General features: G+C 45.3%; 1 protein-coding gene across 3 annotated transcripts in view; it reads right to left on the bottom strand.

Annotated features, from left to right (window-relative positions):
• The window catches only part of TFDP1 (transcription factor Dp-1), a 183,527-nt gene extending 161,332 nt beyond the window's left edge, over positions 1–22,195 (bottom strand). The window contains exons 1-3 of one of the 3 annotated variants that reach the window (XM_073563533.1): positions 21,886–22,195; positions 15,814–15,877; positions 2,114–2,180 (exon numbers count right to left, since the gene is read on the bottom strand). In XM_073563533.1, the coding sequence (XP_073419634.1) occupies positions 2,114–2,180; positions 15,814–15,825 (79 nt within the window). In that variant the 5' untranslated portion in view covers positions 15,826–15,877; positions 21,886–22,195. The other 2 variants (XM_073563536.1, XM_073563534.1) reach the window with 2 other exon arrangements.
• Between the last annotated feature and the right edge of the window lie 781 nt (positions 22,196–22,976).

Genomic DNA, 22,976 nt, shown 5'->3' with positions numbered 1-22,976 from the left:
GACTGATGCAGTGGAATTACCAGCAGGGAGCATAGCAGACGTACAGACATGCTACAAGTACCTTGGCATCCCACAGAGATACGGTAACCATAATGAGGAGGCAAGGAAAGCAGTAACATCCAAATACCATCAAACTGGAATACAAGTCATGAAGAGCCAACTGAATGGGAAGAATAAAATCCGTGCCATCAATACATATGCCTTGCTAGTTATCAGATACCCTGCTGACATAGTGTGCTGACCAAAAGAAGAGCTTGAAGCTGCAGATGTGAAGACAAAAGCTCCTCACAATACATGGAGGTCTCCACCCCAAGTCTAACACCCAAAGATTGTATACTAACAGAAAGGAGGGTGGTCGAGGCTTGATAAGCATCCAAGCCACCATCACGGATGAAACAAGGAGTATCCAGGATACATCAGAAAAATGGCACCAAAAGATGAGATGCTAGAAGAAAACCTAAGGCACCAACAACAAATCAGGAAAGAACAGGAACATGAAGCGCCATGGCAAGACAAGCTGCTGCATGGGATGTACAGATAATGGAGTTACAGTAGCTGACATGGAGAAATCCTACCAATGGCAGGAGAAAGCTGGACTCAGACTGCACAGAGGCTCTAATCATAGCAGCACAAGAGTAAGAACTAAGTTCCAGATCTATAGAAGCAGGAATTTACCATACAAGACAAGATCCAAGGTGCAGACTATGCAAAGAAACCTTCCAACACAGTGTCAGGATGCAAAATGCAAGCAGGAACAGCATATACTGAACGCCACAACCAAGTAGCGGGAATTGTATACAGGAACATCTGCACAGCATATGGGCTAAGTCCTTCCTAAGTCCAGGTGGGAGAACCCAGAAAAAGTGGTGAATGAAAGGGATAAAATCCTGTGTGACTTCAAGATCCAGATGGATAAGCAGGTCTTGGCTAACCAACCAGACATTGTGATAGTAGACAAGGACCAGAAGACAGCAATGATAATATATGGGGCAGTGCCAAGTGACAGCAACATCTGAAGGACTATGAGAAGCTGAAGAAATACCAGGGCCTCAAAGGAGAACTGGCAAAGATGTGGAAGGTAAAGGCAACAGTGATTCCAGTGGTGATAGGAGCACTTGGAGCAGTGACCACTAAGTTGGAAAAATGGCAACAGCAGCTCCCAGGAGAAAAATCTGAGCTCTCTGTCCAGAAATGCGCAATACTGGGAACAACTAAGATCCTGCGCTGAACCCTCAAACTCCCAGGTCTCTGGTAGAGGACCCAAGAATGAGAAAACACAAAAAAGATCACTAACATTGGGGGATGAGAAGGAAGTTATAAGATTCAGGATAACCTGTGTTTTAATCCTCTGCTCTGTCTGGTATAAGGTGCCCAGTGGTAATTTTATCAGTGACTGATGCCTATCTCTGCAAGCTCTCTGATACAAAGGAAGCTGTCACTAAAGGGCCTGTCACACTAAGAGATATCGCTAGCAATATCGCTATAACTAGTGACGTTATAGCGATATTGCTAGCGATATCGCTGTGTCTGATACTTACCTACGACCGGCTCCCCCGCTGGTTATCGCTGATCGCGCGAGAACGTTCAGGACTGTTTCTCGTCGTCAGCTTCCTGCGGCGCTTCCTGCTGTGAGGACGAGCGACGCGTGGAGCCGGGCGGGAGGACGCAGGATCGCCTGGTGTGACAGGTAAGTAGCGACCCCCGTCCCCAGCGATGTCGCTAGTGAGATCTGCCTGTGTGGCAGCTCACTAGCGACCACTTAGCGATGTACCAGCGATCCTGACCGCGTCATATCGCTGGTCGGGATCGCTGGTACATCGCTAAGTGTGACAGTACCTTAACAGAAAAGCCAACTGAACCGAAAATGTCAGAGCGGAGGTTTAAAATGATTGAAACAAGATATCCTGAATCTTTATTCACAAAAATAAATATCAATCTATCCAGGAGCTGCTGCTTAATAACAAGATAACTGTAGCTTACACTGTATTATTGTGATAAGTTCACTTTAAAAATTAGATAGTGACTGTATCCATTTGAAATCGAGAAAGAAAAAAAAAAACATTAATTTCCAAACAAGTGACAATAGCAAGTTTCGAAAACTTTAATATCTCACCTTTTCCTGGACTAAGATTTTGATCTACAAAAACTTTCAACTCTCCATTTGCTTCAATTAAACCAGCCTAAAAAAAAAAAACAATAAATAGAACAATTATCGAACATGAAATAACAATTCTGCAACAAAAGAGAAAAAAGAAAGTTGAAACTAGTTGTTTTATCCAGGACACTTGAGGCTGAACTCCAGTATAAGTTATACAATATGTCTTACTGGCGGAGTGCTTCCTGTGACATCCAATGCTGGCACAAGTCATCAGGTCCCAGTCTCTATATGGGTATGTTTCCCCGGTCAGTATTGGCTGCGCTTTGGACGCAGCTCCGTACAAAGTGCTGCCAGCTTTTGTACGTGCGGTGATTGCGCATGTGTTCATTGAACCGGAGGCATCCCTGCACGCATAGTGGAGATGGGGGTTTCATAAAATCCCCTCCACTATGCTGTAACATCTGGCCGCTGCAGAGTGGACGCTGTGGCTGTACACAGCATCCATTCCGCAGTGTTTACTGGCCGTGGAAACATAAGCCAATAATCATACATAGTCTAAAACACACAGTCACTACACAGACCGCAGAGGGGATGGACAACAAACTAAATCAATGGGCCCGGATGAAATGCAAGGATGAGCCATGGCCTTCATAGGGAGGCACTCCATTTGCAGCTGCTCTCCACTGATGCTAATACTGTAGATGAAGGGTGATTAGAACATGTTTCCTAAAATTACATTAAATTAAGTTGTAAAAGGCTAAAATTAAACATGTTTTCCAGTGTTTACAATCTGTAGCATAATCACTTAAAAATCTAAATTCACTTTGATTTGTAGCACATTTTCAAAATGCTAAAATCTCTTGGTGCCACAGTATAAAATATAACAAAATAAAAAAATATATAAAAATCGCCATAAAAAAAAATGACTTAAAGGGGATCTGTCACCCTATTTTAGCCCTATCAGCTGCAGGCACCGCCATCAGGGGCTTATCTACAGCATTCTGCAATGCTGTAGATAAGCCCCCGATGTAACCTGAAAGATAAGAAAAACAAGTTAGGGCACCGTTACACCAAGTGACGCACCAGCGACCCCGACAATGATGCGACCTGGTAAGGATCGCTGGTGCGTCGCTAAATGGTGGCTAGTAAGCTGTCAAACAGAAAGATCTATGCCACAACGACCTCAGCGGTCGTTCGTACCTTGTCACAGCAGCTATTCTGATGACTCCCACCTGTGTCCATGAGTTCTGTGTCGCCAACGAGGTCGCTTGTCGGCGTCAAAAACAGCGATGGATGCTGGGCAGCAGGACACCAGGGATGAAAAAAATGGCCCAAGACATTCAAGCACGATCAGCGATATCCAGCGGGGGGGGGGGGCGGCCGCCGCTGTGTGTCAGACGTAGCGTGATAGCTGTTGTGTCACAAAATCAGTGACGCAACAGCGATCTCGTTATGTGAGACGGGGCCTTTAGATTATACTCACCGGGGGGCGGGTGCCGGACCGCGACACCCACCGCACCCGACCTCGTCCGCCGGTAAGTATAATTAACTAATTTTTCTTATCTACAGAATGCTGTAGATAAACCCCTGATGGCGGTGGCGGCAGCTCATAGGGCTAAAATTAGGTGACAGATTCCCTTTAATAAAAATGTAAAATAAAAATGCAATGGATCCAAGGTTAGTTCTGCACATGCTCAGCATCATATCCAGAGGTTGTCTTTTCAACATAGATGTGAGTGCTGCAGAGATTAAGGCTATGTGCCCACGTAGCGTTTCTGATGCAGAATATTCCTGAGTGGAAACGCACACCCTCTTCCCGGGAAAATGCATGCTTCTTATGAAGCGCTTTTGTAAGCGTTTTTGACGCTTTTGTTAAGCGTTTTAGCATGCATTTTCTTATGCGTTTTTGCAATACAATTGTATGTATGCGGAAACGCACGCGTTTCCGCAAAATTAATGAACATGCTGCGTTTTTTTCCACTAAGCGTTTCCACTGCGGAAAAAAAACGCACCATTAGCACATGTGCGGATTACATTATGATTACATTGGATGCTTTTCTTAAGCGTTTCTGCGGCAGAAACGCACGTCTAAAAGCGCCGCGGAAACGCTTAAAAAAAGCAACGTGGGCACACAGCCTAAAAGAAGTGGGGGGGGGGGTCCGCCTGTCAGTGCTCAGACCATATGCCACACACTGCATCAAATTTGTACGATTGGCTGTCATCCTAGAAGGAAGCCTCTTCTAAAGATGCTCAAGAAACCCAGCAAACTGTTAATGAAGACAAGCAGAATAAGGACATTGATTACTGGAACTATGTCCTGTGGTATGATGAGACCAAGATAAAATTGATTGGTTCAGATGGTGTCAAGCGTGTCACCAGATTCCAACATCCTTCTCACCTTCCGCGCACCCTCGCTGGTACTGATCTCGCTCGTTCCAGCGCAAGCAGCTCTTCCGGCCGAGCGATCACGAGGCCTCGCCCATTAAGGTAATGAATATGCACGCCTCTCCACTCCCATAGTCGTGGAGTGCATATTCATTACCTTAATGAGTGGGGCCACGTGATCGCTCAGCCGGAAGAGCTGCTGGTGCCGGAACAAGGTGCATCGAGGGTTGCGCGGGCAGGTAAATAGGATTTTTTTTTTGAGCCACAGACTCAGGGACGACCGGGGTGGGGGGGCGAACACGGGGGGGAGCCGCGCATACAAGGACAGGGACGGGGGAGCCGCGCATACAAGGACAGGGACGGGGGGAGCCGCGCATACAAGGACAGGGACGGGGGGAGCCGCGCATACAAGGACAGGGAGAGCCGCGCATACAAGGACAGGGACGGGGGTAGCCGCGCATACAAGGACAGGGGAGCCACGCATACAAGGACATGGATGGGGAAGCCACTCACACAAGGACAGGGGAGGACAATGCATACCCGGCTTATACTCGAGTCAATAAGTTTACCCAGTTTTTCATGGCAAAATTAGGTGCCTCTGCTTATACTCGAGTATATATGGCACTTCATACCTGTGAAAGTCACCTAAGGGGTTATAGAGTTCACAAAAAAGAACTTTTCCCTTGCAATCCAGTGCAGATGCTGTCGTGGACCTCATGGTTTACAGCAGGGTAAAATGCAGCCCAATTAGAGGCCACAAACCACAACAGTCAAGTAGTGTACTCGCAGTCATCAGCGCCTACAGCTAGCTCACACCAGTTGTATGGCATTGTGGTGGCAACATGCTGTAAACAGAGGATGACTGGAGCATCCCCGAGATGAATCTATGGAAGGAAGCAGATTTGAGAATTTTTTTTCTTTTTTTTTTACAAAATGGATAACCCTTTTTTAAGCTGCTAGTAGAGTGAATATTCATGCTTTCAAATTTTTACAGTCTTTCTTCACATAGTACGACTCTTCACTTGTTTAATTAATAGGCGGAAGTGCAGAGATCCGCAGGCTTTAACTGCAAAACACTGAGGGAGAAAGCAAGGGTCTCTTTTGCTTTCCTATGTGAGCAAATTGCTTGATACCCCTATAGCAATATAATCTGTACTTTTGGGAGCCATTGTTTCACCACAAAAGGAGCAAAGATTTGTCTCACTTCTCAGTAAATGTATGACATTCATAATCTGTTCTAATCTTGTCCCATCTACTATGAGAAGGAAAATATGGTCTAAATTTCTACTATTTAAAGTAAATCTCTCACCCTTTTTTTCATCTATCAGCTGACGGCACCGCCATCCGGGGCTTATCTACAGCATTCTGCAATGCTGTAGATAAGCCACCGACTTAACCTGAAAGATAAGAAAAATGAGTTAGATTATGTTCACCCAGGGGCGGTCCAGGTCCGGTTTTGGTCCGATGGATGTCGCAATCCGGTCCGGCGCCTCCCATCTTTATGCAGTGACGTCCTCTTCTTTGCTTCCCGTCGCGGCTCCTGCGCAGGCGCACTGCTCTGCCCTGTTGAGGGCAGAGCAGAGTCCTGCAGTGCACAGGCGCCGGACCTCTCTCGGCGCTTGCGCACTGCAGTACTCTGCTCTCAACAGGGCAGAGCAGTGCGCCTGCGCAGGAGCTGCGATGGGAAGCAAAGAGGAGGACGTAGGACTTCACCGTTAGAAGATGAGAGGAGCGACACACATCGGGCCAAAACCGGATCCGGACCGCCCCTAGGTGAGTATAATCTAACTCATTTTTCTTATCTTTCAGGTTACATCGGGGGCTTATCTACAGCATTATCTACAGCAATGCTGTAGATAAGCCCCTGATGGCGGTGCTGGCAGCTGATATTTTTTTGACTAAGTGACAGATTCCCTTTAACCCCTTAGTGACAGAGCCAAATTTTAAAAATCTGACCAGTGTCACTTTCTGTGGTAATAACTCTGGGACGCTTCAACAAATTCCAATGATTTTGAGATTGTTTTTTTGTGACACATTATACTTTATGATAATGGTAAATTTAGGTTGATCTGTTTTATGTTTATTTATAAAAAAAATATCAGAAATTTGACAAAAATGTAAAAAAAAATATCAATTTTCAAACTTTGAATGATTATCCCTTTAATTCAGACAGTCATACCAAAGCAAAAAAATTAATAAATTATAATTCCCACATGTCTGCTCCACATCAGCACCATTTGGGGCTCTGTTTCTATGTGACCGGCAGGCTGTGCTTCAGGTATATACCCTTCTCAATTTCCTTCCTATTATATTGTTCCTATATATATGCACATTGGCACTATTTAAAAGCCACACTATTTGGTTATTTACATTCTGCACCTGGCACTTTTTTAAAAGCCATATTCTACAACAAGATAGTGCATTAACTGCATTTTTGTACACTTATTTATCATTTTGTTTGCAGTATGTAATGGTCACATTATTTATGCACCTTGCATTAAAATCACAGTTGATTATTTGATTATGTACACTGTATATATATCTTGGATTGATGAATTGCCAGCCTGCTATATATATTTTTTATTATATATATATTATTATTTTTTTTTTTTTTTAATTATTATTATATATATATATATATATATATATATATATATATATAATTATTTCTTACATAGAGGACACGTGTTTTGTGTTACTATTGTTACCCTATTTAACCCCTTCATGACCCAGCCTATTTTGACCTTAATGACCTGGCCATTTTTTGCAATTCTGACCAGTGTCCCTTTATGAGGTAATAACTCTGGAACGCTTCAACGCATCCTAGCGATTCTGAGATTGTTTTTCGTGACATATTGGGCTTCATGTTAGTGGTAAATTCAGGTCGATAATTTTTGCATTTGTGAAAAAATCAGAAATTTGGTGAAAATTTTGAAAATTTCGCAATTTTCAAATTTTGAATTTTTATTCTGTTAAACTAGAGAGTTATGTGACAAAATAGTTACTAAATAACATTTCGCACATGTCTACTTTACATCAGCACAATTTTGGAAGCAAAATATTTTTTTGTTAGGAAGTTATAAGGGTTAAAAGTTGACCAGTGATTTCTCATTTTTACAACAAAATTTACAAAACCATTTTTTTTAGGGACCACCTCACATTTGAACTCACTTTGAGGGGTCTATATGGCAGAAAATACCCAAAAGTGACACCATTCTAAAAACTGAACCCCTCAAGCTACTCAAAACTACATTCAAGAAGATTATTAACCGTTTAGGTGTTTCACAGCAGCTAAAGCAATGTGTAAGAAAAAAATGGACATTTTAATTTTTCCAACACAAATTTTCTTTCAGCATCAATTTTTTCATTTTCACATGGGCAACAGGATAAAATGGATCCTAAAATTTGTTGGGCAATTTCCCCTGAGTACACCGATACCTCATATGTGGTCATAAACCACTGTTTGGGCGCACGGTAGGGCTCAGAAGGGAAGGAGCGCCATTTGACTTTTTGAATGGAAAATATGCTGGAATATTTAGCGCGTGCCATGTCGCGTTTGGAGAGTCGCTGTGTGCCTAAACACTGGAGCTCCCCCACAAGTGACCCCATTTTGGAAACTAGACCCCCCAAGGAACTTATCTAGATGCATAGTGATCACTTTGAACCCCCAGGTGCTTCTCAAATTGATCCGTAAGAAAAAAAAGTACTTTTTTTTTTCCACAAAAATTATCTTTTAGCCTCAGTTTTTTCATTTTCACATGGGCAACAGAATAAAATGGATCATAAAATGTGTTGGGCAATTTCTCCTGAGCACAACAATACCTCATATGTGGTCATAAACCACTGTTTGGGCGCACGGCAGGGCCCAGAAGGGAAGGAGCACCATTTGACTTTTTGAAGGGAAAATTAGCTCCAATCGTTATCGGACACCATGTCGCGTTTGAAGAGCCCGTGTGCCTAAACATTGGAGCTCCCCCACAAGTGACACCATTTTGGAAACTAGACCCCTTAAGGAACTTCTCTAGATGTGTAGTGAGCACTTTGAACCCCCAAGTGCTTCACAAAAGTTTATAACGTAGAGCAGTGAAAATAAAAAATCATTTTTTTTCCTCAAAAAATGATTTTTTAGCATGCCATTTTTTATTTTCACAAGGGTAACAGGAGAAATTGGACCACAAAAGTTGTTGTCCAGATTGTCCCGAGTACGCTGGTACCCCATATGTGGGGGGGGGCACTATTTGGGCGCACGGCAGGGCGCAGAAGGGAATGAGCGCCATTTGACTTTTTGAAATGAAAATTAGCTCCAATCGTTATCGGACACCATGTTGCATTTGGAGAGCCCCTGTGTGCCTAAACAGTGAAATTCTCCCACAAGTGACACCATTTTGGAAACTAGACCCCTTAAGGAACTTATCTAGATGTGTAGTGAGCATTTTGAACCCCCAAGTGCTTCGCAAAAGTTTATAACGCAGAGCAGTGAAAATAAAAAATCTTTTTTTCCTCAAAAATGATTTTTTAGCACGCTATTTATTTTCACATGGCTAACAGGAGAAATTGGACGACAAAAGTTGTTGTCCAATTTGTCCTGAGTACGCTGGTACCCGATATGTGAGGGGGGGAACCACTGTTTGGGCGCACGGCAGGGTTCAGAAGGGAAGGAGCGCCATTTGACTTTTTGAAATGAAAATTAGCTCCAATCGTTAGCGGACACCAAGTCGTGTTTGGACAGCCCCTGTGTGTCTAAACTTTGGAGCTCCCCCACAAATGACCCCATTTTGGAAACTAGACCCCCTAAGGAACTTATCTAGATGCATAGTGAGCACTTTGAACCCCCAGGTGATTCACAAAAGTTTATAATGCAGAGCAGTGAAAATAAAAAATATTTTTTTTCCTAAAAAAATAATTTTTTAGTCGGCAATTTTTTATTTTCACAAGGGTACCAGGATAAATTGGACCCCAAAAGTTGTTGTCCAGTTTGTCCTGAGTACGCTGATACCCCATATGTGTGGGGGAACCACTGTTTGGGCACACGTCAGGGCTCGGAATGGAAGTAGTGACATTTTGAAATGCTGACTTTGATGGAATGGTCTGCGGGAGTCATGTTACATTTGCTGAGCCCGTGTGCCTAAACAGCAGAAATCCCCCCCACAAGTGACCCCATTTTGGAAACTAGACCCCCCAAGGAACTTACCTAGATGTGTGGTGAGCACCTTGAACCCCCAAGTGCTTCACAGAACTTTATAACGCAGAGCCGTGAAAATAAAAAATCTTTTTTTCCCCTCAAAAAAAAATGATTTTTAGCCCGCAATTTTTTTTTTTCCACAAGGGTAACAGGATAAATTGGACCCCAAAAGTTGTTGTCCAGTTTGTCCTGAGTACGCCGATACCCCATATGTGTGGGGGAACCACTGTTTGGGCACACGTCAGGGCTCAGAATGGAAGTAGTGACATTTTGAAATGCAGACTTTAATGGAATAGTCTGCGGTCGTCATTACGTTTGCAAAGCCCCTGATGTGCCTAAACAGTGGAAACCCCCCACAAGTGACCCCATTTTGGAAACTAGACCCCCCCAAGGAACTTATGTAGACATGTTGTGAGCACCTTCAACCCCCAAGTGCTTCACAGAAGTTTATAATGCAGAGACGTGAAAATGAAAAAAAAATGTTTTCCCACAAAAATAATTTTTTAGCCCCCAATTTTTTATTTTCCCAAGGGTAACAGGAGAAATTAGTCCCCAAAACTTGCTGTGCAATTCTTCCTGAGTACGCTGATACCCCATATGTGAGGGTAAACCACTGTTTGGGAACACATCAGGGCTTGAAAGGGAGGGAGCACAGTTTGACTTTTTGAACGCAAAATTGGCTGGAATCAATGGTTGCACCATATCGCGTTTGGAGACCCCCTGATGTGCCTAAACAGTGGAAACCCATCAATTCTAACTTCAAACCTAACCCCAACACACCCCTAACCACACCCCTAACCCTAATCCCAACCCTAATCCCAACCCTAACCCTAACCCTAATCCCAACCCTAACCCTAATCCCAACCCTAACCCTAATCCCAACCCTAACCCTAATCCCAACCCTAACCCTAATCCCAACCCTAACCCTAATCCCAACCCTAACCCTAATCCCAACCCTAACCCTAATCCCAACCCTAACCCTAATCCCAACCCTAACCCCAACCCTAACCCTAATCCCAACCCTAACCCTAATTCCAACCCTAACGGAAAAATAAAAATAAAAATATTTTCTTTATTTTATTAGTTATGCCTACCTATGGCGGTGATAATCGGGGGGTTCATTTACTTTTTATTTCATTTTGATCACTGTGAGAGTGATCAAAATGAAATAACGGAATCTGCAGCCGGCAGATTCGGGCGGGCGCACTGCGCATGCCCATGAACCGGACCCACCGGGAGCGACAGGGGGACTTAGAAGGTGCCGGGGGGGGAGAGGGGATCGGAGGCTGGAGGGGAGCAGACGGAATGGGAGGGGGGGCAGATGATGACAGCGGCGGCAGATCGCCGCTGTCATTCAATGGCAGGGGGGGCGATCGACGGTGGGGGGGTCGAATCGGTGTCTCCAGCCATGTCAGAAGCTACAGCAGCATCGGCCATGGCTGGATTGTAATATTTCATCAATTTTCATTGATGAAATATTACTATCGCTCTGATTGGCTGTTAAAAGTGAAACTGCCAATCAGAGCGATCGTAGCCACGTGGGGGCGAAGCCACGCCCCCTGTGGTGAATTACAAAGCCGCCTGTATCTGCGGGTCAGGTGACCTTTCATTGACCCCGGTCACCCGACCCGCAGGGGGGCTTTGAATTCATGCCACAGGGTATGCGTCATGGGTCGGATTGGCACCGACTTTCATGACGCATACGCTGTGTCACAGGTCGGGAAGGGGTTAAATAAAGGTATTTTTATAAGATAGAGAGATTGTCTCTTATTTATATTTTAGATTTTGGTACTTCTTCATTGACCTCAAATTCGAATAATGCTTTGTTGGTTTTTCTGAATGTTTTCAAATGGTATACCATTCTTTCTAGCTGCTGTATATTATCTATTGTATGGGAAATAACTATTAGGATACTTATAGATTATATTTGAATCTACCAGAAAGGTATATACAGATATTGCTAAATTCAGGCTATTTTGGTATTATCAGCACCATTTGTAAAATTGTATTTTATTTTGTTAGCATTTTAGGTTTAAAAATCTAGCAGCAATTTTTCATTTTTTCAAGGAAATTTACAAAATTATTTTTTTTTTAGAGACCTATCCAGGTTTGAAGTGACTTTAGGGGACCTATATATTGGGAAACCCCCTAAAGTTATACCATTTTAAAAACAACACCTTGTGACATACTGAAAACTGCTATCAGACAGTTTATTAACCCTTCAGGTGCTTTTCAAGAATTAATACAAAGTGGAAAGATAGGAATGAAAAAGTTGATTTTCACCACCTAATTGTCACTGACGTTTGAACATGTTACTATAGCCGGCAGACGCTAAGGCCGCTATTTCCTAGTGAATTGTCATGGCAAACATCAGGACCACACAACCATGATCTCAGGGTGCACATTGGGATAAAGAGGGAGAAGCCACACTTTTAAACATTTATATGAAGTAGTCGGTATTGGCAGCAGCATCTAAGGGGTTAAACAGATATGGACGGTGACAACACTTATCATGGCTGATGCAGCAAGTTGTCAGCTATAGTGTACAGCCAACATCTACTGGATTGTTACTTGTATGGGGATGCTAGTCTCTTATATCTCAGGTCAGTTAAAAGACGTATTGACGGTCATTAAGGGGTTAAAGGGGTTGTCTGGTCTTGTGACAATGATGAGCTCGCTCTAGGATATGTCAACAATATCAGGCCATTGGAAATCTGACACCACGCACCATCATAATCCGATTTTAGCTCCATATTGATATTAAAAGTAATGCAGAAAAGTGATGTTACAGTTCACTGTAGTGGTTGTAGCCGAGAACTGCAGATTAGCTCTTATTCGAGTTCTCGGCAGGGGCCACTGCACAGTGAAAGGAGCCATGAGCTTCAGAGGTTACTGGAGCTGAAAACAGCTATTCAGAATCCTACCAATCTGATATTGATATTGACGACCTGTCCTAACAATAGGTGCATATCAAAAGGCTTGACAACCCATTTAATGACCTATTCCTATATACAAGTCATCACTTGCTCATCTTTTTACAGGAAAGCTTTGTGTGGTAACCACTGGAATTTACACACTATTCCAGCAATATTCCATGGATTGTTTTAGCTAAAACCTATTTATAAACATAAAAATAGGCATTTAAAAACATTTACCCCCTTAAAAGACCCAGCCATTTTTTGTTTTTGTGGTTTTATTATTCCTTCCAAGAGCCTTTTTTTTTTTTTTTTAATGGCTACCTAGCCATATGAGGGCTTATATTTTGTGTGGATGAATAGTAGTTTTGCGTGACAGTACTTTACTTAAAAATAAAAAAAATCTGCCAATGTTTATTGTATTTTTTTCTTTTATGGCGTTACAGTTGTGGCCAAAAGTATTGACACCCCTGCAATTCTGTCAGATAATACTCAGTTTCTTCCTGAAAATAATTGCAAACACATTCTTTGGTATTATTATCTTCATTTAATTTGTCTTAAATGAAAAAACACAAAAGAGAATGACGCAAAAAGCAAAACATTGGTCATTTCACACAAAACTCCAAAAATGGGCCAGACAAAAGTATTGGCACCCACAGCCTAATACTTGGTTGCACAACCTTGAGCCAAAGTAACTGCGACCAATCGCTTCCGGTAACCATCAATGAGTTTCTTACAATGCTCTGCTGGAATTTTAGACCATTCTTCTTTGGCAAACTGCTTCAGGTCCCTGATATTAGAAGGGTGCCTTCTCCAAACTGCCATTTTTAGATCTCTCCACAGGTGTTCTATGGGATTCAGGTCTGGACTCATTGCTGGCCACCTTAGAAGTCTCCAGTGCTTTCTCGCACGCAAACCATTTTCTAGTGCTTTTTGAAGTGTGTTTTGGGTCATTGTCCTGCTGGAAGACCCATGACCTCTGAGGGAGACCCAGTTTTCTCACACTGGGCCCCACATTATGCGGCAAAATTTGTTGGTAGTCTTCAGCCTTCATAATGACATGCAAACAGTCAAGCAGTCCAGTGCCAGAGGCAGCAAAGCAACCCCAAAACATCAGGGAACCTCCGCCATGTTTGACTGTAGGGACAGTGTTTTTTTCTTTGAATGCCTTTTTTGTTCTCCTGTAAACTCTGTGTTGATGCCTTTGCCCAAAAAGCTCTACTTTTGTCTCATCTGACCAGAGAACATTCTTCCAAAACGTTTTAGGCTTTTTCAGGTAAGTTTTGGCAAACTCCAGCCTGGCTTTTTTATGTCTCGGGGTAAGAAGTGGGGTCTTCCTGGGTCTCCTACCATACAGTCCCTTTTCATTCAGACGCCGACGGATAGTACGGGTTGACACTGTTGTACCCTCGGACAGCAGGGCAACTTGAACTTGTTTGGATGTTAATCGAGGTTCTTTATCCAACATCCGAACAATCTTGCGTTGAAATCTCGCCAATTTTTCTTTTCCATCCACAACTAGGGAGGTTAGCCACAGTGCCATGGGCTTTAAACTTCTTGATGACACTGCGCACGGTAGACACAGGAACATTCAGGTCTTTGGAGATGGACTTGTAGCCTTGAGATTGCTCATGCTTCCTCACAATTTGGTTTCTCAAGTCCTCAGACAGTTCTTTGGTCTTCTTTCTTTTCTCCATGCTCAATGTGGTACACACAAGGACACAGGACAGAGGTTGAGTCAACTTTAATGCATGTCAACTGGCTTCAAGTGTGATTTAGTTATTGCCAACACCTGTTAGGTGCCACAGGTAAGTTATAGGTGCTGTTAATTACACAAATTAGAGAAGCATCACATGATTTTTCGAACAGTGCCAATACTTTTGTCCACCCGCTTTATGTTTGGTGTGGAATTATATCCAATTTGGCTTTAGGACAATTCTTTTTGTGTTTTTTCATTTAAGACAAATTAAATGAAGATAATACCAAAGAATTTGTGTTTGCAATCATTTTCAGGAAGAAACTGAGTATTATCTGATAGAATTGCAGGGGTGTTAATACTTTTGGCCACAACTGTATGTGTGGCAAAAATGACCTGGAAGGATGATTCTACAAGTCAGTACAATAACAGAAATATCAAACTTTTAGGCTATGTGCACACGCTGCGGAATGGTCTGCGGATTTGTATCTGCAGAACCGCAGGTAAAATGATCTGTGGTTTTGCCCTGCGGTTTATCATCTCTACAATGGAGATGGTAAATCGCAGCAGAATCCGCAGAAAAGTAGTGACAGGTCATTTCTTTCTGCAGATTCAAAACCACAGCTTTTCCGCAGTTAAAAATCCGCAGCATGTGCACAGCAGAAAGTAAATCACATAGATTTACATGCTACTGTACACTGTCTGCAGAACTGCTGCAGATCCGCTGCGGCCAAAACCGCAGCGGATCCGCAGCAAAAACCACAGCGTGTGCACATAGCCTTAAACTTTTTTTTGCTTCTGTTGCTATTAGATCGGGATTTTAGGTTGTTGTTGTTGACTGACAAAAAAAAAATTTAAAAAAAAAAGTCATTTTTGAGGGGTTTTTTTTTTATCCACGGCTTCATTTATCTTATGGGTTAACATTATATTTTAAATTGGAATTTCTGGATGCAGCAACACTGTATAAGTGATAAAGGGATATTTCCAGTTTACAAAAATGAAGTCCTGTTATTCTAAAGTCGGGCGTCTACAATCAGACTCATCATTCCAGCACAAACCACAGACGCTCAATGGAATTAGTATCTGGGGAAAATGAAACGTTACCATGTTGTGCGCAAACTAGGGAATCTAAATGCTGCAGAATTCTGATGTAAGCTGCACAAAAGAAAACATTTAATCATGAAACATAATAAATATGGTCATAATAAATATGGCTGGACAGACATCTGACTGGGATGATTGAGCGAATCCTGCTTTGAGCAGGGGGTTGGACCAGATGGCCCAGGAGGTCCCTTCCAACTCTACGATTCTATGATTCCATGGTCAAAGACACTATTTGCACCTTGTCCTAAATAGGACATGGTTTATCAAGAAAAAGGGGTGTAGCCCGGGATTTTTTCTTAATTTTGCCCAGAGATAAAGAGGACCCATCACTTCTTGGGAAACTTCATGTACTAAAAAGAGACCAACATATAAAATGTCTAATACATACAGGAAAAGTAGAATATTTCCCATTTTGGCAATTAAAGGTACTTACATCTTTTGCCATGTTACCAAATATGCAGAATTTGGTAAGCAGGATTGCCACCCAGTTGAATCGTCTGCAAAAAAAAAATAGAAATGAACAAATATGGTCAACAAAAAATAAAAAAAATCAAGTCAATCTATTTAGAGCCAAACGAGAGAGGCCAGCCAGAAGAAAGTATTCTCAAGTCCTCGAAAAGGACCTTGTTGCAACAATGCAATTTTCTACGCCACCTGGACAGCAACAGTAAGACAACAGTTTATGAAAGAGAGAACGTGTCTCCTGATGTGTCTCTTAGAGCACTCTGATGTCCCAATCCCATTCTTAGTAATGTTACTACTAAATGAACAACTGGGTTTTACCAACCCCCTTGTCAAGCGGGTGCATCCCTACGTAGCCTGACACATGAGCAACTGGTAATAAGTTAATTTATACATTTCTATGAAGGATAAGGCTACTTTCACACATCAGTTTTTTGCCGTCAGGCAGGATCCGGCTTTTTTTTTAGAAAAAACGGATCCGGCATAAATTTTGGAGAACTGTAGAAACGGATCCGTTTTTTTGCTGGATCCGTCTCTGTTCCTGGGGGCTGGCCAATTGGATCTGAGCATGCGCAGACTTAAAAAAACCGGATCCGGTGGCTGGATCCGTCTTTTTCTGGATCCGGCGCATTCCGGCGCCCATAGACTTTCATTGTAGCAAAAAGCTGGAAGCGCCGGATCTGGCGCTTCCGGCTATTTCGCCGGAGACAAAAAACGTTACAGTAGCCGTTTTTTGCAGACGCCGGAATGAGACAAGTTGCCGGATCCGGCAAAAAACGGATGAAACGCAATGCCATCCGGCACGATCCGGCGCTAATGCAAGTCAATGGGGAAAAAATGGATCCGGCATTGCATTTTGCCGGATCCGGTTTTACAAAAAAAAGCCGGATCGCGCCTGAAGGCAAAAAACTGATGTGTGAAAGAGGCCTAACAGGAGAAGCAAAATGTTAGAATCTGTGAGCACCATAATGCAGGGGCAGTGACCCAGATTCCAGTAATGTGTCACACAAAACTGCCCTTTACTAAAATCTCTAATGATCTACTAACCACTAAATCTAATGGTCACGACTCCCCATGTATTCTCCTGGATGTCGCTGCAGCATTCTACACTGTCGCTCATCAGCTCCTCTTCACTATGCTCCGCTCTATCGGCCTCAAGGATACCTCCCTGACTGCTCCTTCACAGTATTTTTTTGCTGGCTCCTCTTCCCGCTACTGTTGAGGTTCCTCAAGGCTTAGTCCTAGGCCCCTTTCTCTTCTCCTTATATTCTGCCCCTATTGGACAGTCGGTGTCCATTTAGGTCTAGTTGGAATTAAATAGTCCGATTACTAGACTATTGTAGTACAATGCAGGACGTGCTGTAAATGTCTTCTTAAGAATTTGGGAAAGTTATGAAATGTCCTATAAATGTCTGTTCCTGATCTAAGGACCTCGGCTTTTAGGCGAGATGAATCTGTGCTGCACTTTATGTACATGCTCAGTAGTGACCAGGGCTGTGGAGTTGGAAGTCAGGGAAATTGAGGACGGTTTGGCTTACAAAACCTGACCCAAATGTCCCACTCGCATCTCCAAGACTTCTCGCGTGTTACACCAACTCTTTGGAAAGTGCTGTTGAATACGTTAGCGTTATAGAAATAAAAATTATTAATCAGTGTTTTACCAGCAGGAGCTTATCGCCATAGGACTAAGTGTCCCACGCCTCCTAGTCCAACCCTGCTCCCACCACTGATTAGCAGCAGTCACTATAAAATGAACACAAAGCTATGGGATGGGCGACATTATACCCAGATTAACAAGTGAGCTCCGCTCAACCTGCTGCGCAGAAAACTGCTGTGTCCAGTAGTTTAAGCGATATATCACTAGAATCTGGGTCTTTATTCCTACCTCATGGTGCTGTCAGAATACAAGACTATTGTTTCATAAGGAATATATTTATTCAGACAAATGAGTCAATACTTTATTCCGCTCAGATAAAATGTGAATGCTGCAGCTGATTAACAGACTATGATTGGCTGCAGCTCATGTTACGTTCCCACAGGATACTGACCCAGGCAGACAAGAAGGAAACCGAAGGGTTGAGTATGGAAGGGTACCGCTAGTACAGGTGATATTTTGTATTGTTTAATTTTCACCTCCATGAACCCATACACATGGGCTTTTTCAGCAGTGGAAAAGCCCTTTAAAAAGGTACAACCAAAAAACCTCATCTTTTCCGAGTTTAAAAGCAATGGTAGGAAACACATCTGGAAGAGCGAGACGTCCGGATGCTCTGACATCTATACAAAACCAGATACATTTCTTGCAAAGCTCCACTTCAGAAGAGGCTTTCATCATTATGTGGTTATGTAAGTAACTGGACCATCTGTTTTCCTGCCATCACTCAAACTTCCGGCGGAACACACAGTCAGCTGTGCAAATGAAGGCAATTTATTCATACTGCTTATTTAGTATCCAACATTGCTGTATTCCGTACATTCGTCTCAATTTTCACTGGGATTAATCTACCTTTACCTTCTCTAAAGGCACATATGCACCCGCTCCAATACATTTCATAAGAATATGGCACCAAGTCAAAACTGATTATAGCATCCTGGTCCACTAGGGCTAGCCACCGAGACGGCATGTTGGACTCATGTTTGCCTTGTGCTCATGTGGGTTTCCTGCTCACACATTGCAAAAAAAAAGGTCTAGGAAAGCCATCAGCACTAACAAATGAGAGAGGGGGAGAGACTGCCGATTCCTTAGATATTATGAGAAAAGTTTAGAATCATAACATGCCAAGTATATTGTGGATCTGCAATAATGACAACTATCTCCAGCAAATCAGGACGCCCAGACCCTAGGATCCTGCAAACTGATCAGGAACTTGCTTCGATAGTAATCAAACTAAACTTTTCGTAGAGTGAGGCATCACAAACCCATGGTGCCAGATCTAAAGCTGCAGCAAATGCTAGAAGCACTGGACATCTATTGAGGTTTAAGAAGCTTCTTTTTATCTCCTACCCTCTCCTACTGTATCCTCACCCATCCCTGTAGACTGTGAGCCCGAACGGGCAGGGTCCCCTCTCCTTATGTATACTTGTGTGTCCCTTGTCTTACACATGTTTATTGTACTTGTCTATATTTCCCCTTTTTACATGTAAAGCGCCATGGAATAAATGGGGCTATATAAATGCATAATAATAATAATCTCCTACTGGCAAAACAAAGCGATCCTGGAACAGTTCAACCGTCTACTAAAATGCAGAGTAATTTGTTAACCACTGGGACCCTTGGTGAGGCTGCACCCTAATCATACGAATAGTGGCAGGTAGGACACTAGGCGCTCTGTGCTGCAATAGCAGAGAAGGAAGAGATACTAAAGTGCTACAAGGTATTCACATTAGCAGAGATGCACTGGAAGCCCGTGATGGCCGTCCTGTGAGGCTGATCTCACCGGGGGAGTCTGGAGCCCCCTAGATGCTGGTGCCGCTGTGGAGTCAGGTAAATTCCTGAAAATGATCATAACCTGCAAGTTATTCTATGGCTGCAAGATTTACTGGGATCTCGATTTTCCTTCATTCTGATAATGCTCACTCTCCCTGGGTCCAACACTGGGTCACTGCCGCTGCTCTGGTGATTGCTTGCCAGCTGTAGGAGAGGATGTCAGCAGCGCCGCAGCCAATTAAAGGGCCCAGCAGACTTTGCTATCTGAGCTTTGCGATTGCTCCAGCGATTGCGTACTGGGTGCAGCCAGTGGCAGAAGCTCAGCGCAGGACACGGGGAGAATGAGTAGCAGTAGATTTTTTTTCTATTATTTAATATTCTGATCAGAAGGTTAAAAAAAAGGAAATTGAGAATGGTACTCGTAACGTCACTGTTACTAGAGAAGGTGATGCCCCAACGTAATCTTGGTCAGTCTGGTGGAGGTCCCAGCAGAAAAAAAGAGAAAAAGCCACCCACTCAGATTTTTACATGCACTAGGCCTAAAGCCAAACAGCAGGCCGACAACTGTGAGCAGCCACGAGGGTGAAAAAGTACAACATGGGGGTCCTCGATACGTGACCATACAGATAAGGACTAATGGTCTATAAACACGCCATTTCATCCATGCCACCCTCATGCACCGGTACCATCACCTCTGAATTATTGGTCACACGGGGTCAGTATCTGCTCTACTCTCCACCCATCTATTCCCCTTCAAAATAAGCCAATGGCACGCGAAGCCCTTGCAGGGTGGAATGAGACATCTGGAGGGAGGGATAACAGAAAAACACAAGCCCTGACAGGAGGGTGGGGGGCAGCCTCAGACCCCTGATGTTCCCCACACACTGACAAGAGAAGGATGGGGGGGAAGCCTCGGACCCCTGATGTTCCCCACACACTGACAAGAGAAGGATGGGGGGGAAGCCTCGGACCCCTGATGTGCCCCACACACTGACAAGAGAAGGATGGGGGGGAAGCCTCGGACCCCTGATGTGCCCCACACACTGACAAGAGAAGGATGGGGGGCAGCCTCAGACCCCTGATGTGCCCCACACACTGACAAGAGAAGGATAGAGTGCAGCCTCAGACCCCTGATGTGCTCCACATACTGACAAGATGGGGGGGCAGCCTCAGACCCCTGATGTACCCCACACACACTGACAAAAGATAGGGGGTAGCCTCAGACCCCTGATGTGCCCCACACACTGACAAGAGAAGGATAGAGTGCAGCCTCGGACCCCTGATGTGTCCCACACACTGACGAGAAGGATGGGGGGCAACCTCAGACCCGATGTACCCCCCACACTGAAAAAAGAAGGCTGGGGGGCAGCCTCAAAATCCTGATGTGCCCCACACACTGACAAGAGAAGGATGGGGGGCAGCCTCAGACCCCTGATGTACCCCATACACAGAGAGTGGGGGCAGCCTCAGACCCAAAGTACCCCCCCACACTGAAAAAAGGATGGGGGGCAGCCTCAGACCCCTGATGTACCCCATACACAGAGGGTGGGGGCAGCCTCAGACCCAAAGTACCCCCCCACACTGAAAAAAGGATGGGGGGGCAGCCTCAGATCCCTGATGTACCCCATACACTGACGAGAAGGATGGGGGGCAGCCTCAGACCCGATGTACCCCCCACACTGAAAAAAGAAGGCTGGGGGGGCAGCCTCAGAATCCTGATGTGCCCCACACACTGACAAGAGAAGGATGGGGGGCAGCCTCAGACCCCTGATGTACCCCATACACAGAGGGTGGGGGCAGCCTCAGACCCAAAGTACCCCCCCACACTGAAAAAAGGATGGGGGGCAGCCTCAGAACCCTGATGTACCTCAAACTGACAGAGGGTGGGGGAAGCCTCAGACCCCTGATGTGCCCCACACACTGACAAGGATGGAGGGCAGATTCAGACCCCTGATGTGCCCCACACACACAGAGGGTAGGGGGTAGCCTCAGACCCCTGTAGTTCCCCACACACTGACAAGAGAAGGATAGGATGCGGCCTCGGACCCCTGATGTGCCCACACAATGACAAGGATGGGGGGCAGCCTTGAACCCCTGATGTGTCCCACACACTGACAAGCGGGTGGGGGAGCCTCAGGCCCCTGATATACCCCACACACTGACAAGAGAAGGATGGGGGGCAGCCTCGGACCCCTGATGTGCCCCACACGCTGACAGAGGGTGGGGGCAGCTTCGGGCCCCCATACCCCTTCCATGTATGCAGGAGGTAGGGTAGGCCGTGTTTCCAGCAGCCAGGCTGCCCTGCTACTTGTATACACCCCTGGCGGGAACATTAAGGCCCGCTCCCTCCCGGTGGGGGACAGGCAGCCATGTTCGCAGTGCCCCGGTGCGGAGTGGGGTAGGCCGCACACAGCGTGCACTGCACATATCCGGGACTAGGGCTCACCGTGTCCCGAGCTCAGGGCCTCACGCTGGACACCCGCTCGTGGTCAGCGCTCCGGCCGACAGCAGAGGGTGCAGGACGGTTCATGTGAGTGGGGGAGGCGGAGGAGGGCCAGCAGCTGCCGTGCACGCAGCACACAACACGGCGGCGCTGACTGCGGCCTAGGCCCGTACCGGAGATGCCCTGCGGGAAGCGGTCACGGGGAGACGGGTGCAGGATCGGGCGGCAGCAGGGGATGCAGCATCCTCAGTGGCCCCTACTTGTCAGCACGGCGCGGGCCCTCTCCACCCTGGCCACGCGCGGTCTCCGCGCGCCCAGCTGCTCTTCCTTGTCGGCCCGGCTGCCAGGTGCTCGGACCCGGTGACTATCTCCCCGTATGCCCGCGAACTGCCGCCTTCTTCTGAGGCCCGTCTGCTCTTCCTTCTCTCGCTGTATCCTCCCTTCCCGTCACCTCAAACAAAAAACCGAGCTTGGCGGCGTCTGGCCGACCTGCACGGTGATTGGTTGAAAGGGGTTTCACGTCAGGGAAAGTAACTCCGCCCCTCGCCACCTCCGGTGCGCAGCTCTCCATTCTGTTTGGGTAGAATTGCAGCTAGCGCGTGACGTCACGACCAGTTCAGCGACCTGGCGCGCTGATTGGCTATCCTGAGCGTCAATGAGGAAGGAGGAGTGTTTATAGGAAACTCGTGCACGGGGGCGTGACGTCATCAACTGACTGAAATATTTCTCTGGCTCTCCTCCAGCTGTTCCTGTGGGAGGCGCCGTGCACAGCTCACCTGCTGCTGCTGAACTAACAGCCCCAACCTGAGAATCCAGCTCTGAACCAGCAGCCCGAACCTGAGAATCCAGCTCCAAGGAATAAAATGGATTTCCTTTATTTGATTCAGCGATAAAACATGTCAAAATCATGCAGCACGCTAGTACCGGGAATACCAGTGAGAAAAAGTGCCTTACTGTAAACTGAACGAGTTTCAAACACAGGATCCATGGAATCAAAGGCTTTTTCTGTGGAAGGAGTGAGCTGAAATAACTGTCTACTGCCCTCCCTGCTGTACTGCACCGAGCCACTAGAGGCGCCCTTCCTGCTGCAGTGCACTCACCCTCTTGGCTGCAGTGCCAGCGAATAATCCTGGCGCCGTCCCTGCTGCAGTGCCAGCGAATAATCCTTGCGCCCTCCCTGCTGTACTGCACAGAGCCACTGCAGGCCCCCTCGCGGCTCTACTGCACACTGCAGGCCCCCTCCCGGCTGTACTGCACACTGCAG

Source organism: Dendrobates tinctorius, unplaced genomic scaffold (assembly GCF_039654945.1).
Source record: "Dendrobates tinctorius isolate UK_male_01 unplaced genomic scaffold, ASM3965494v1 ptg000394l, whole genome shotgun sequence".
In the NCBI taxonomy this organism is placed as follows: domain Eukaryota; kingdom Metazoa; phylum Chordata; class Amphibia; order Anura; family Dendrobatidae; genus Dendrobates; species Dendrobates tinctorius.
Note: the sequence above shows the minus strand (reverse complement) of the source record. Positions and strands in the feature narration are given on the sequence as shown.